Raw genomic sequence first — 15,763 nt, forward strand, 5'->3', positions numbered from 1 at the left:
AGAGCATGCAGGAAGGGCTCAGAGACGTTGTCAGAGCCCTGGCACTGCTCTGGTCAAGGGTCAGCAGATGAGGGACTCAGCGAGACGTCAGAGCCCAGGCGCTGCCCCAGCCAGCAAGAGGGGAAACCTCTCCTTCCGGCGCCCATATGTCGCTGGGACAGAATTCAGCAGTGCTTCAGAAGTCAACACTGCTTTTTAGCAGTTGGGTTTTCATCTATCTGTGATCACAGTGTGAGGCAAAGCTAGAAAAAGCAACCACTGAACAAGGGCAAGTCACTTTGTGGTGTCATTTCTCTGTTTTAAAAAAACAACAACCTGGCTGTGTAAACTTACCTGAGCCTTCCTTGCATTTTAGGGATCCAAATTCAGTGGGTACCCTGTCTACTTTTGAAAAGGCCGCCGAATGGGCCAAGGCAGGAAAATTCACACAGCAAGACATCGACGAAGCCAAGCTTGCCATGTTTGCATCTGTGGATGCCCCCCAAGCACCATCGGACAAAGGTATGTTGATTTCTCTGTTTGGGATTGAGCCAAATGAGTAGAGCGAATAGCCTTTCCTGGATCAAAATAGCCATCAGTCTGAAAGCCAAAATATGATTTTGCACATATTTTAGTTATCTTTGATGCTTTTGAGCGGGGGGGGGGGGGAATGGGCGGACCCAGTTTCATATGTCTAAATCACGGCCAAATATCAGGCATTTTCAACATGGAGAAATTATCTAAAATTTGTTGCATAATTCTTGGCTACATATGCCATTCCAGAAGAATTGGGAGTGATCTCAGTGTGTTATGAAACAGATCAGTCTAAGTAGGAGCTGCAGGATGGAGGTGGGGTTTGCCCCCTGCTGCTTTCACTCTTAAGAACCAAGTAAGTTTTCTTAATGTTTGTGAATTCTTCTTTGTAGGGATGAATACCTTTTTGTACGGGATCTCCGATGAGATGAAGCAGAGGCACAGAGAGCATCTTTTCGCAGTCTCCAAAGATAACCTCATAGATGTAGCCAACAAGTGAGTTTCTGTGCCTGGCCAGGAAGTGCAAGACTTCTCAGATAGCTTTCCGAAAGCCACAAGGGGAGCAGGGGGTGGGGGGCGATATTTGCCACACAGCCCTTTAATTTTCAGGATTGTGGGTTTCCTGTGGCATGGGGCCATTGAATCCAATGGGACAAAACAGTTGGATGTGTAAAACGTACACAGAACCTAGATTTGTGAATCAAATCTAGCTAGTTGGATGGCAGTATGCTACAGTGTCATTGGGACAGTGGTGAAGCCCTAGAATAACTCATAAGGAAGCCAAGCATGAATTGCAGACTGAGCAATGCATACATACAAATATGCTCTACTTCTCCAGCTTGAACAACCCTCCAGCATCAAATGAGAGGGAGCTCCAGAGACTTTGATGCTGTCTAAAATTAAAACGTTTTTCAGAATGACCTGTGCTGTTCAGTTTCTGAATTGCCCTTTATCAATAATGATCCCAGTGCAGCTTAAAACGAAAGCATCACTTTTGCCCATTGAGTCCTGAGAATTGAAGACTCCTAATATTCCCTACACTTATCCGATGAGCAGACAGTTGCAAATGAACGGTAGACTAATGGCGCATGCTTTGTTGACTTTCAGATATCTTGCCGCTGGGAAGAGAACCAAAGGACTGGCTATTCTTGGCCCAGAAAACCCACACACTGCCAAAGACCCTTCATGGGTTATACGATGATATTTGCTGCCGGCTCAGCTTAGAAGCAATCATGTGTGTGTGACAGATACCGAAATAAATTGGGGTCCTCCTCCCCTATAGCAGTGCTGTCAGGACCGGACACAGCAATACACTTGTGTCATCTTAAAGACCTTGAATCCACAGTGGTGCTTACTTTTCAAGCAGGATTTCACCCTCTGTCAATCTTTCACTATTTGCCAAGCTGAAGCTTTGGATTATGGTCCCAATCTAGCTCAATAACTGTGACTAATTTTCCACTGGAACTACTGTTGGTTCTGCCTAGCTGATCATGATTAAGTTTAACTAGATGGTACCTAGCACTTTGTAGAAGCACACAATTAAGTTTTCTGTTTTCTTTAAATCATGTAGTTAGGGTTTCTTCTTTTTTTAAGATTACTGTCATTGACAATCTTCAGTACTCTTGTTTGAATATTGTGTGTCTCAGCCTTGTGCCATTAAATATTTCCAGCCTCTGATGAGTTGTTCTGCTTAGTATCTTGTCATGGGACTTCTTATTCCCGCATCAGGTAGCTTATCTTTAGAGACAACACAGCAGAAGATTACTCCTTTCTTCCCTGGTGTTTTAGGTAGTAAAGGATGTACTGGCAGAAGCACTCATATCAGCACTGGGAATTTTAAATACAGGGTTGCTCCTACCATCTTAATATATATGCAACTCAAGCAGGTGGTGATTTTATGCATGAGGATGCATTCCAGCTGTCTTGTCACTTGGCCCCAGCCTACTTGGGTACCATGTGGCTGCCCTGCTAATTTCACCCCCTGGTTGAGGGCTCTAAGCATAGGGAGAAGTCACTTGTCTTCAAAGCAACACCCCATGCAAGTGGATTCCAGAGCAGATCTAACAAGCTATCTTTACATCTGCTTTTGAATCCAAGCCACTGCAAGGGTTGTGGCAACATTAGTTTTGAAGCTGGGGTCTCTCTTTGCAATTACAGCAGAGAACAATCATAATCTTGCATTTTCAAAATTGCTATTTTTACTCTTGCTCCTTAGATACCCAAGTAGCTGGACTCAAGTTGGTAGCACTACATAAACAACTTGCTACGCGAGCAAGAAATTGCCTTGCATTTTTGTAGGCTTTGAAATCCATGCTTTTTCCCTTTTAAGAGCACGTTCAGCTAGTGCAGGTTAGCCAACGTGGTACATTCCAGATGTTGCCATATACTATAGCTCCTATCACCTCTGACCATTGGTCACATTAGCTAGGGCTGGTAAAGTTGTACCAATAACATGAGGAAGATGCCACATTGGCTAGCTCTGAGAAGTTCTAGTCAATGGTTAGGATGAAGCAAGCTCATCCCAGGTTGTACAGAACAAATTGACTCCAGAGCTTACTTTTAATATAGTATTTTATTCTGTTGGGGGGGGACATATATAAGCTTCCTTTTTAGTTTGACACAAAACTAAGCCTATGTAACATACTCTTTAAGTGTAAACACTATCTGGTAAAAGTGCAAGAGATGAATAGCATCACACGGAGTGCATAGAACCGTTTTTGCACAGGTTATTGGTAAGGAACAGATTGGTAAGTTGGGTTTTTTGTTGTTAAGTTAGGCTCTAGGGTGTTTTGTGTGGTGTCTTTTTTAAGAAGCCTAGGACAATACCAGGTAGAGAGTGTCTGTGACGGCGGCTTTTTCTTTTTCCACATAAAGTGCTGGTAAAATAACTTAGATGTTCCAAATGAAGCTGCAACAAGTATTCTAAAGCATCGTTGACACACAATGGAGAGCTATTGCAACCTTTTAACAGTAGGACACCTTGGACCCGTCGGCTCACACTTCTGCCTGTTTTGGTCTGAGCACATGCTCCAACTGGCCCGAATCTGACACATCGTAGCTGGTCTTGTATTTGGCCAGAATTTTCATCAGGGGCCGTAACTTCAGCCACCACTGTTCGCGGGGAATTCGGTGCCTGTTTAGCAAGAGAGAGGGGAAATGCTTTTAGAAGTTCTCATTTAAGCTTATAGGCAGGCTATAAGGAACACCATCAACTGAGGGTGCTGATCAACTTGAAACAAGACACAGGAACTTTGCAATAGGGTCTGTTGTCACTCTGCTCATATAAATAGCTGCTTTATATGGAGAGTTAGTGCTAGTGACATGCTGTCATGTCAACTTGTGCCCAACAGATAAACTAGCTGCCTGTTTACACAAGCGACGCAATAGGAGAGCCATTAGATCATGGAAACACACTCCCCTTCTTCCGTTAAAACAAAGATTCTAATTTGCTGGTTTTGCTGCTTAGACAAGCAGTTTAACGCAAGTCTGCCAACATTACCATGGGCTCAGTGAGACTCTTGGCTTGTCTAGTGCAGGTAGCCAAAGCAGTCAAATGGCTTGGGCTGAGGTCTTTACAGATGCCACTAAATAATACCGCAGAAGCAAAACGTTAACATGCAAAGTTTATGCTCTTCCGCTGGGGCATGTTGCTTCTCTTAAAATCCAAGCTTTAGGCTTGCACCTAGCTTAGCTGACCAAAAGGCCCCGTAGAAAAATCCAGCACTTGCCATGCTACCCAATAGCTGGACACCACCCACAACAGCAACAGTACATTGGAACAAGCATTTGCTATTAAAAGATTAAAAATGGGGTGAAAGAAGAAATGGGGTGTCTGCTTCAGCGCTGCCAGGTCCTTGTAAAAGAGAAATTCTCCTTTCAAGAATTTTTTCCCCCTGAAAGGACTGGTGCCAAGCTGAATTGCTCTGCGCCACTTCTTCTGCCTTTGGTTTCCAATCTTCTAGCTCTTCGACATGGGGAGAAATGGGACTGCCATACATGTGTGAAGGGGGGACAAGGCTACCCCAGAGGTGCCCAGTAATGGTGCTGAGGAAGGGAGAAGGGAATCTCCACCCTTGAACTGTCACTAAATCTTGGATCTAAACTCACCATTTCCTTCAATTGTTCGGAGAATATCCTTAGACCAAGGGAATTTACCAGGGAAACTATCTCGGGCATGTATGGATTTCTTGCATGCAAAGAAGTCTTCATTTATTTTACCAGAATGCACTAAAAGATCTTCCATATAGGATTGATCACTGAACACCCTAAAACAATCTGTTTTAAGAGAGTCAGTGTGCAGTAGTGGTTAGGGTGTCTGCCTAGGACCTGGGAGTAAAAAGGTAAAGGACCCCTGACAGTTAGGTCCAGTCGCAGACGACTGGGGTCATCTCGCTTTACTGGCCGAGGGAGCTGGCGTTTATCCGCATACAGTTTTTCCATGTCTTGTGGCCAGCATGACTAAGCCGCTTCTGGCAAACCAGAGCAGCGCACGGAAACGCCGTTTACCACCCCGCCGGAGTGCTAACTATTTATCTACTTGCACTTTTTGGCGTGCTTTTGAACTGCTAGGTTGGCAGGAGCTGGGACTGAGCAACGGAAGCTCACCCCGTCGCGGGGAGACCAGGGTTCAAATCCCCACTCGGCCATGAAGCTCTCTGAGTGAGCTACTGCCTCTCAGCCTAACCTACTTCAGAGGGTTGTTGTGAAATGAGGGAGGGGCCATGTATGCCACCTTGAGCATTTGAGCTTGGAACGGTGGCTGTACATAATTGGCAGAGGGACTAGAATCCCAGGATTTTTTTGGGGGGGGGGAGCACTTCAAGTCTGAAGTTGAACTAGAGTCTACCATTTGTCCCCAAAGAGATGCCAAGATGTGCAATTCTTAATTCTAAACTTCGTGTGGACGCCGGTGTTTTTCCCCGCACTGTCTTTACTTACTCAAAGTCTGTTTCATCCTTCAGTTGAACCACAGGCTGGAAAAGAAGGTTCCTCCGGCGCATTCCCAGGAGGCAAACACTGTCCTCAGTGTTGGCAAATACCCTTCCTTTGAAAAAACAACAACATACATTTTCTTATTTTAGCTATACAAAGAGTAACATAGCTGTATGGAAGAAAAAATGGGAATAGTGTACAGGGGGAAATGAATTGTTAACCAAACCAGGGGCGTAGCCAGGATGAAAATCAGGGGGGGCAAGTGGAGGGGCCAAGGGGTGGGGGGAGGGGCCACAGCGGGGCAAGGAAAGCTCCCTTCTCCCTTGCCAGCTTTCTCTCCTCCTCCCCCTCCACGATCGGCAGGGGCGAGGGGGAGCCGGGATCAGCCCGAAATCGGGCTGCTCCGACTCCCTCCTCCCCCTCCGCGATCGGCAGGGGCGAGGGGGAGCCAGGACCAGCCCGAAAGCGGGCTGCTCCGATCCCCTCCTCCCCCTCTGCAATCACCGGGGCAGGTGGAGGGAAAGCCCCAGAGCAGCGCAAAGCGGTTGCCTGGCTTCCCCTCCGCCCGCTCCACAGCCAGCCAGGGAGAAGGGAGACGGCACCGGGCGGGCAGCGGGGCAGGCTGGCCAGCGGCCCTGCTTCTAGGGGGGGCAATTGCCCCCTCCTGCCCCCCCTGCCTACGCCCATGAACCAAACGTAGGGTTTTTAATTGAATTTGGTTAACTGAAATATTACAGTAAAGAACAACAAAAATTTGGGGCTGGAACTGTGTTAGAGGGCATGGCTTTCAAATTGGTAATTAGTGAAAGAGGATGAATGAATAACTGGTGTCATTGGCCATAGATAATTTTCGTTATAAATTGTTCATCATTACAGTAGGAACTGTTCCTCAAACCTGATAAAATTGCAAAAGAATGAAGCATGTTACCTTCATCTGTGATCCGTGCAGCAACCAAGAAAACAAAACAAGAAAGGAAGAATATATGTAACTCACGCGGTGAATTCCTATGCTTTTACAAATTATTGTCAGAAACTTTTAGGTCTTGCGGGGTTGGGGTTGGAATTCTGAGATTACTCACAAATTTTAGTACAGTTTAAGGAGTCGTTCATAATCAAAAAAAGTAGAGCTGGGATAGCCAACATGGTGCCTTTCAGATGTTTTTAATTATAATGCCCATCAGCTTAACCAGCCAGAAATTATGGAAGCTGTAGTCTAAAACACTGGACAGCACAAAGTTGACTACCCTGAAGTAAAATATCAATCAACATGACCAAATCATGGCAAGCTTTGGTAATTTGCCTAATATTCTAAGAAATCTGAAGCCTTATCCTACGCAGGTTTACTCAAACAATGTACCATTAGAATTTGGTGGATCTTACACCCTGAGTAAGCTTGTCTACACTTAGTTTTGCTCAGAAAATTAGAAGTCAGTTAAGTGAAAGGATTCCTTAGTAACTGACGGGTTTTTACTTAGTTCTGTTGCAACCATTTGAATGTGGCTTGATATATAGAATACCATGAGGTATACCTAACATGCATGGATACTTTAGCCCAGGCGTTGGAAACGTTTTCCGGCCATGGGCCGGATCATCGCCACTGACGCTGGTCCGTGGGCCGGAAACGCTCTGGACTTGTGCAGAAGCGATTTCTGGTGCTGCGCTGCCCATTTCCAGGGCGCCGGAAATCGCTTCTGCGCATGCTCAGACATGCGCAGAAGCGATTTCCAGCTTCTGGGCATGGGCAGCGCGGCACCAGAAATTGCTTCTGTGCATGCCTGGACATGCGCAGAAGTGATTTCCGGCGTCTGGGCATGCGCAGATGCCATTTTTGGCACCACTCAGCGAGTCCCCGTGCCGCACTCTGTCGGTTTAGCGCGGCACGGCATGGGGACTTGCCGAGCGGGCGGCTCGGTGACCAGGTGGCTCATGAGCCGGATAAACGGCCTCTGTGGGCCGCATCCGGCCCATGGGCCGGAGGTTGTCGATGGCTGCTTTAGCCCCTGTAAATAAAAAATTGTGGATTAAGTATTCTTAATTATCAGCCTCACATATTCTTGATAATGCAAACAACCTTGGTCCTAAACATTAATGTTAGCAGCTGACACATTAAACTACTTAAAAAAATTTTTTAAAATGCCATCAGCATTTCCTTACCTCTTCGATAGCATTCTTTGAGTTTCTTGGAGAGCCAAAGCACAGCTTTCGCGGAAATTTTTGACCCAAAGTTTCTGTCAAATGGCGAAGGAGCGCCACCCTGTGAAATTCAACACGTGCGTTAGCAGCGAGTTGAAGTTTAAGGACTCTGCTCAGAGTTACAAAGCAATGACGAGACTTAGTGTCTCACACTTAGGCAGAAATTGAGGCACAGGCACAATTGCACATAGTCGTGGACAGCAACTAGGGATCTAGGTTGCACGATTACCTGTGCCTGCAGTGAACTTGGTCTCCACTGAACAAAGACTGCATCATAAACAATTGACTGCTTCTACATACAGTTCTTTGTGCAGCGTCACATAGTATAATTTAAATCATACATACAGAACTGCAAGACCCCTGGCAGTGGTCCCAGTGCTAATATCTTCATGCCTCGGTGTTACCAATGAATTAGTATTAAAACCAGTTAAATGCTGTTAAACTTAGAAGTAGAGAATTGTAGAGTTGGAAGAGACCACAATGACCAATCTAGTCCAACCCCCGGCAAGGCAGGCATCTTTCACCCACCGTGGGGCTCAAACCAACAACCCAGAGATTAAGAGTCTCCTGCTCTGCCAACGGAGCTATTTGTTATGTAATACTATCTGCAACACTGAAGTAGGCAAAAAGGTCCCTTTCAAGCTATGTGCAACTATGGCAGATTTTGTCCCAGGTGATGGATGCAGAAATTAAGCACTGGAAGCCATGTGCCCTGCAGCATTTGTCCTGGGAGGTTTCCGGTCCAGGAGGAAACATGAAACCAGCTCCTGCACTCACAACTGCAGCACTAGAATAACATTTTAAGCCTCCTGCTTCACCCTGGAGAATCTGTAAGGTATGCCTACCTGCTGCATGTGACCCAGTACGTTCTTTCTGCAGTCAAAGACTCCTTTCCCTTCTTCGGAATAGAGTTGGTAAATGAAGTCAGTTGTGTAGTTCTCGCTACTATTTTCATTCCTGTACAACACAAGCATAAGTGTGGTTGGCTTATATTTATCAAGTTACACCTATATCCTGCCTTTCTTTCATCTTCCACCCAGGCACGGACCAGACCCAAACATCCTGAGCTTTCTTTAAAAGAACAAAACCAAGCAAAACAAAATCCAGATGGAATTCCGTGCCCCTAAACTTGACTCTCAAACAACTAACATAACGGTAACAGTGGTGCAAATGCGGCCAAAGGGAACTGTCAGTACAAATCCCTACAGCTTATGCATATGCAACCGTCTTTAATCAGTGTTAGCGTATGGCACTGACACCTGAGCTGGGTTGGATCCAATTGTAGTCCCAGTCTGGCCTTTTCTTAGTTTGTGTGGTGGCTGGAAGCTGCTTGCCATTCCAAAATTTCTTGCTATGTGCTGGAATGATATCTCAAATGGCAAGGACTTTGCCCCTGCCCGTGGTGGGCTATTGCACTGCCACTGCCAACCACCGCAAAGCTCACCAGGGTATTGGGGGGGGGGGGTGAACTGACTTGGCAGCCAACAAAGCTTTTCAAGGGTGCCCCCTTTGGAAGTGGAGATGGCTCCGTCTATACTAGGCTAGACTCTCTCTCTCTCTCTCTCTCTCGTTTACAAAATAATGTGCAATGTCTCTTTTTTTCAAGTTACATTTTCTACAGGTCAGTTTCATTTGTTGAGACATTAGTGTTACATTGGGAAGAAAAGGGGGGAAGAGGTGGAGGGGGCCATGGTGGGTGGGGTCAGGTGGCAATGTTTCTATTTTGCTTAATGTATGTGTGGGGTTTTGTGTCAGCATTGTCTGCGCAGGTTCTCTTTGCTATACTCGCTTGTGTTCCTTTGGTGGTGAGAGAAATTGGGGTTGGCTTAGGCCAGGGTGTGGTTGCTTGTTTGTGATGGGCTGTCGTGATCTTTGTTTTCATGTGTGAGTGGGGCGGGTGGGTGTTTTTGAATCAGGTTAGCCAGATTGATTCGTATGCTGTTGGTGGATTCTTGTCATTGTCTTGTGTATGTGATAAAGGGGAGCTATACCGGGGTGAAGGCGTCTTCCTCTATTTGTCCCCGTGTAAGTTTTAGTTGGGATGCGGGTGGCGCTGTGGGTTAAACCACTGAGCCTAGGGATTGCCAATCAAAGTGCAAGTAGGTAAGGTAAACGGTGTTTCCGTGCGCTGCTCTGGTTTGCCAGAAGCGGCTTTGTCATGCTGGCCACATGACCTGGAAGCTGTACGCCGGCTCCCTCGGCCAATAGCGCAAGATGAGTGCCGCAACCCCAGAGTCAGTCACGAGTGGACCTAATGGTCAGGGGTCCCTTTACCTTTACAGTTTTAGTTTATTGGTTAATTTTTCTAGTAAAGCTGTTTCCCATACTATTTGGTACCATTGGTCCATGCTTACTCCTATACTAGGCTAGACTATTGGTCCAACTATTCCAGTCTGGTCTCCTATAACTGGCAAGAGCTCTCCCAAAAGTTCAGGCAGAGGTCTCTGCTGTTCCTTTCATCCGAGATCCTGCACTCTGGGATTGAACCTGCACTCTATCAGTGAACTACAGCACTTTCCAGTGGTGACATTTGCCATTCTTCTCCTCTCCCCTTCCAAAGTACCATCCCAACAACAAATTAACTTCCTTTTACTTTAGTGAGCAAAATAAAAAAATTCCTTCAGTAGCACCTTAAAGACCAACTAAGTTTTTATTTTGGTATGAGCTTTCGTGTGCATGCACACTTCTTCAGTGAGCAGTCAGCTTACCTCAGCACCAAACCACGTTGGATGCTGGTTTTCATCTTTTCAGTTAAATGTTCCACGTTGGCCTAAAAAGAATATATCATTTATTATAACTGTGAGTCAAGTGATGCAAATTTGCCCACTGCTAACCTTTCCCTTGTGCCCATCCTTAAGGAGGCCTGCCAGACAGAAATCCCATTAATATCACCCCTAATACAACTCTAGTCAAGAGAGAAGAGTTCTCATGTGCAGCGTTGTAATAAATCTGTTGAGCCAGTAATAAATCTGTTGATATACCTGCTCCAGACAGACACTGAATTTACATATTATTACTTACTGAGTTCAGTCCACATTCTGTCCTTCCTCCCAATGAAGCCCAAGGTAGCCAATAGGTAAAATATAGAATCTGCATACCTGGAGCTCTCGAATATCAAATTTCTCTTCAAAGATGTACGCAGCATCAGCTCCTGCAGCGAGGGCACCCATATTTGCCAAGTAGCCGCAATAGCCGCCCATAGTTTCAATGATGAACACACGTCGCTTTGTCCCACTTGCCGACAGTTTGATTCGGTCGCACGTCTAGCAAAGAATGGTCTATTAGTGACTTTCAAACCAAAATGCTCACCACCCTTTAAGGATGATATTTTAGTATCATTCGGACCAGAACTGCTTTTTTTATATCATGCACCATGAGAACTAAAAATAATTAGTTCAAAACATTTCTCTGAGATTTCCATGTCATCTGCAATGCTTCACACAATATTAGGTGAAACTTGGCATTAAAAAAGAGAGTTTTTTCCAGAAAATATTACAAATGCCGTTTTTCTGGAGCAAAAATCCATGACTCCTCTTGATTCTTAGATTTCAAAATATGCTATGACCGAGATGAAGTCTTTGCTATTAGAGGGTTTCCCCCCTAATGATTCGGGCTTCAGCTGAAATCCTAACCCCACATTCTTGGAAGTAAGTCCCACTGACTTCAACAGGACTTACTTCTGAGTAAGCATGGCTAGCATTGCGCTGCCAGATCCAAAGTTGCTCCTCAGTACATATAAGAGAGACGACCAGTTCCAACTGCCCTCACCTTCATCTGCAGCCCCCTCCCCAAAATACAACATATCCCCCAACCTTCCAGATCTGATTTTGGGGGTAAATGTAGGCAAGGCCCATTCTAGAAACACTGTTCCATTAATGGGTATATAACTTGCAAGGAAACAGATGTTACATGGTTAGGGAAACTAAGACCCAGGGGCCGGATCCGGCCCAATCACCTTCTAAATTTGGCCCTTGGACTGTCAGGGAATCAGCGTGTTTTTACATGAGTAGAATGTGCCCATTTATTTAAAATCCATCTCTGGGTTATTTGTGGGGCATAGAAATTTGTTCATTCCCCCCCCAAAAAAAATAGTCAGGCCCCCACAAGATCTGAGGGACAGTGGATTGGCCCCCTGCTGAAAAAGTTTGCTGACCCCTGAGATGTTATATACTTTACAATATATGGATCCAGATAGAACTGTTACTACACTTTACTACCTTCTAAAGCAGGCATCCCCAAACTGCGGCCCTCCAGATGTTTTGGCCTACAACTCCCATGATCCCAAGCTAACAGGACTAGTGGTCAGGGAAGATGGGAATTGTAGTCCAAAACATCTGGAGGGCCGAAGTTTGGGGATGCCTGTTCTAAAGCAATCAGTTGGGTAACTTAATGTGATATATATTGTCATAATATTAACTAATAGTTTCTTCAACTGCCTATTTTATAGGACCATGTGTCTTGGGCAGGGAAGGGAGAGAATTGAAGGTGGTCCATCTAGCACAGTGTTTCCCAACCTTGTGCCTCCAGCTGTTTTCGGACTACAATTCCCATCATTCCTGACTACTGGTCTTGCTAGCTAGGGATGATGGGAGTTGTAGTCCAAAAACAGCTGGAGGCACAAGGTTGGGAAACACTGATCTAGCATATCATATCCAGTGCTCTGAAAGATTCTTCCAGCAGGGTGGAAATGCTCTTGGGCACCTCCCTACTTCTTACGTTTCTTCAGAACAAAACATTTCCCTCCAAGTAAATAAAAGAGACTGAGCTATACCAGCTTCCGGGCTGGCTTGAAAGAGTTGGAGGAGTGGCAAAGTGTTGGGTCCTTCAGATCCAGACACCCTGAGACTTCCGGGCATGGGGCAGTCAGTGATACCTTGGTTTACAACCATAATCCATTCCGGAGGTCCGGTTGTAAACCAAAACAGGTTGTAACCCAAGGCAAGCTTTCGCCAATGGGGCCTCCAATTTTTTTTTAAAAAAAATCGGTTGTAATCCAAAAAAATTGGGTTGTAATCCAAATAAAAGGACACATACTTCAGGGTTTGATGCGGTTGTAATCCAAAACCTTTGCAAACCAAGGTACCACTTCAATAAATCATCATCATCATTCAGCCTTCCTCTGATCAACCTCAGCACACACATCCTTCTCACCCCTACCACCATCTGGAGCTGTGACATTGGATAGGACAGTGAGAAATTTCACACTGCAGACAATGGGAATCCAACATCAGAACTGCCCTCTATGAAGTCAAGAGTTTTCTCTTCCATCCTGGAGAAGATGATCTCATGGTTTTGATTGTCCCTAGAATGCAACCCCCCCCCCAACCCGGCACCTCGGGGCCCATTTATTTAGAACATCAAAAGCACCTGTCTTTGTACCGGCTCATCTTTACACTTCCATAAGGAGGGAGTTTGATGCACGGCAGGCAGCCCTAGCCTCTAGTGCAGGCATCCCCAAACTTCGGCCCTCCAGATGTTTTGGACTACAATTCCCATCATCCCTGACCCCAGTGGTCCTGTTAGCTTGGGATCATAGGAGTTGTAGGCCAAAACATCTGAAGGGCCGCAGTTTGGGGATGCCTGCTCTAGAATCAGCGCTCTTCAACCTTGTAACTCACCCACATCTGGAAACTCAACTCCCATCATCTTTGGCCTGTGGATGATGGGAGTTGTGATCCACCAAAGGTTGAAGAACACTGCTTTCAGTAGTAGGAGACTGCCTTTCTAACATCTCTGTTTTGATTTTACAACACTCTTCTGAATTCCTGGAGCATATAGCAACCACAAAGGAAGTATCTTTAATAACAACAAACAAACAACAACAACAATAGTATCTTTTTCTAGGGGTACTCAAGCAGAAGGCCTTCTCGGTAGTGGCGCCTGCCCTGTGGAATGCCCTCCCATCAGATGTCAAAGAAATAAACAACTCTCTGATGTTTAGAAGACATCTGAAGGCAGCCCTGTTTAGGGAAGTTTTTAATGACTGATGTTTTAATGTATTTTTACTCTTTTGTTGGAAGCTGCCCAGAGTGGCTGGGGAAACCCAGCCAGATAGGCGAGGTAAAAATAATAAATTTATTATTATTATTATTAATTATTATTATTATTATTATTATTATTATTATTATTATTATTATTATTATATACAGTAGCAGCACCTTTTTCTCTCTCCAAATGTTACAAGTGTGGCACTTATTGTAACAACTTCATGGTGAGTACCAGCACCTCCCACCCACCCCCCAAAAAAATCACTGATGGTGATGTAATAATGATGATGATAATAATAGTAGTAATAATAATAATAAATAAATAAATAATAATTTGTTACAATTAAATGCTCGTGCCACATTTCTGCTCCAAAACCACATAGTTAAAGCAACTAAAATTTAGGAAGCTAAAATGATTGACGGTTGGGAGCATAACTTGGCATTTTGACTTCTTCATGTGCACAACCCTATGGCACGTCCTCCTTGTTCCTGCCCACCAACACCTGCATTTTACAGACTGAGCTTGTTGAAGAGATCTGGTGCATGGGATGCTGGCAAAATTTCAGGAGTTTTGATGCAGTGACCTTCAGAATTTGAAACCACAATTTTGATTCAGCCCTAATAACTTAGTGGCATAAAAGCAAAGGGAAACGTTTCCTCTCTTTCGTCTTGCAGACATGGGTTTAAGTATTTTCCACCTTACCTCTACAATGGCATTCAGGGAAGTGTCAGCACCGATACTGAAGTCAGTGCCAGGCACATTGTTGCTAATAGTAGCAGGCACAATGCAGATAGGAATGCAAAACTCCTCAAAACGGGACCGTGCTTCAAATAACTGCAGGCAGCCATCGAAGGCCTGAAGTGGTGGTACAAGGAACGATAAGCAACACGGTTGGTGCCCTTGCTTTGCATAGTTACTGATTAGGCATTCTGCTAGTGGCTCTTTGTGCGTGGCAATGGAAGGTCTGACTTTCCGAGGGTGCAAAGACTTCCCAAGCTGGTGATTTTAAGAAGGGCTTTGCTCGTGTAGACCCACCACAGGTTGCTGGATTTGCATTGGTGCAGAGTAAAGATCGGCAGAAGTTAGTAGAAAGGTGAAACAAGCAGAACGTGGAAAGCACAGAGAGATTGAAGTTGTTTAGTAGTAAAGGAAATTAGCAACGGTTCTGTTTTCTGAAAGGTTAAGGAAAATAACCATTTAGGTTATTTATACCCTGCTTGTCAAACTCAGCTTTCAAAATGGATTAGGAGCATGGAAGACGCTAGGCACAGCTTACTAGCCGGCCATCATTTGTGGCACTACTAATCATCCTCTCCAGTTTTCTGTTCATGCCAGAGAGGTTGGGGACAATCATATCATCACCCTGGGCTGTGGAGCAGGCCAAGGCTTGCCAAAGCTAAGCACGACATGAGACAACTCACCTCCTGTCTCCAAAGTCAAGGCGTCAGGGTGATTCTCATGTAATGCTGAACACAGGCCACATGAGAGGGCCAAAGCAAAAGGCCTGTCAAGAGCAGCACTATTTCAAGATGCATTTATCCATGACAAGATGCATTTAAATTCTTACTTCTGAATGATGCAACCACTAACTTAATAGAACTGAACTTTTTATATAGCAGTGTTCTATCAAGCGATGAAAATCTTCAGATTTTGGCCGTGTAGTTTTATTTTATTCATTCATTCCTCTCAAAGAAGTTTCTCCTGTATGTATAGGCACTAAATCTCCCACTGCAGCTGGTGCAGAGGGAGCTGGTGTATGTATAGGGAGCTGGCTCTGACATGCCATTCACACCATATGACATCTGCTGAGGGAACTGTACTGGGTGCCAATATGCAACCCTACCACAAGTCAAGGATTTACTTTTAGCATTAAAAGCCCTAAACAACTTGGGACAAAGTGACCTAAAGGATTGCCTTCCCCAAATATCAGTGCCTGTCAACTACACTCCTGCATTGTACCGTATTCACTAGAAAGCAGGCTTTTAGTGTTGCAGCTCCAGCCCTCTGGAATGAGTTACTAACTGGAATCAGACATGCCCCGAGTATTTTGGGCAGCTAATCAAGATACAGTGGTACCTTGACAACCGAACGATTCGACTTCTGAAGGTTTCGACTTCCGAAGTCGACAACCCCAGAA

At 45.1% G+C, this 15,763-nt stretch overlaps 2 protein-coding genes across 6 annotated transcripts in view; one reads left to right on the plus strand and one right to left on the minus strand.

Moving 5' to 3' along the window:
* The window catches only part of PITRM1 (pitrilysin metallopeptidase 1), a 32,047-nt gene extending 29,857 nt beyond the window's left edge, over positions 1–2,190 (plus strand). For both annotated transcript variants that reach the window (XM_035130378.3, XM_088654256.1), the window contains exons 25-27: positions 356–501; positions 906–1,008; positions 1,621–2,190. In XM_035130378.3, the coding sequence (XP_034986269.3) occupies positions 356–501; positions 906–1,008; positions 1,621–1,714 (343 nt within the window). In that variant the 3' untranslated portion in view covers positions 1,715–2,190. The remainder of the gene's footprint in view (positions 1–355; positions 502–905; positions 1,009–1,620) is intronic.
* Positions 2,191–3,066: 876 nt separating this feature from the next.
* PFKP (phosphofructokinase, platelet) overlaps positions 3,067–15,763 on the minus strand; it is a 63,424-nt gene continuing 50,727 nt past the window's right edge. For 2 of the 4 annotated variants that reach the window (XM_060280891.2, XM_060280894.2), the window contains 7 exons: positions 14,329–14,481; positions 10,737–10,901; positions 10,347–10,408; positions 8,484–8,595; positions 7,600–7,699; positions 5,452–5,557; positions 3,067–3,646 (listed from right to left, as the gene is read on the minus strand). In XM_060280891.2, coding sequence (XP_060136874.1) covers positions 3,508–3,646; positions 5,452–5,557; positions 7,600–7,699; positions 8,484–8,595; positions 10,347–10,408; positions 10,737–10,901; positions 14,329–14,481 — 837 coding nt within the window. In that variant the 3' untranslated portion in view covers positions 3,067–3,507. The remainder of the gene's footprint in view (positions 3,647–5,451; positions 5,558–7,599; positions 7,700–8,483; positions 8,596–10,346; positions 10,409–10,736; positions 10,902–14,328; positions 14,482–15,763) is intronic. The other 2 variants (XM_060280893.2, XM_060280892.2) reach the window with 1 other exon arrangement.

The sequence above is a fragment of the Zootoca vivipara genome, chromosome 11, assembly GCF_965207765.1.
Source record: "Zootoca vivipara chromosome 11, rZooViv2.hap1.1, whole genome shotgun sequence".
Lineage (NCBI taxonomy): Eukaryota > Metazoa > Chordata > Lepidosauria > Squamata > Lacertidae > Zootoca > Zootoca vivipara.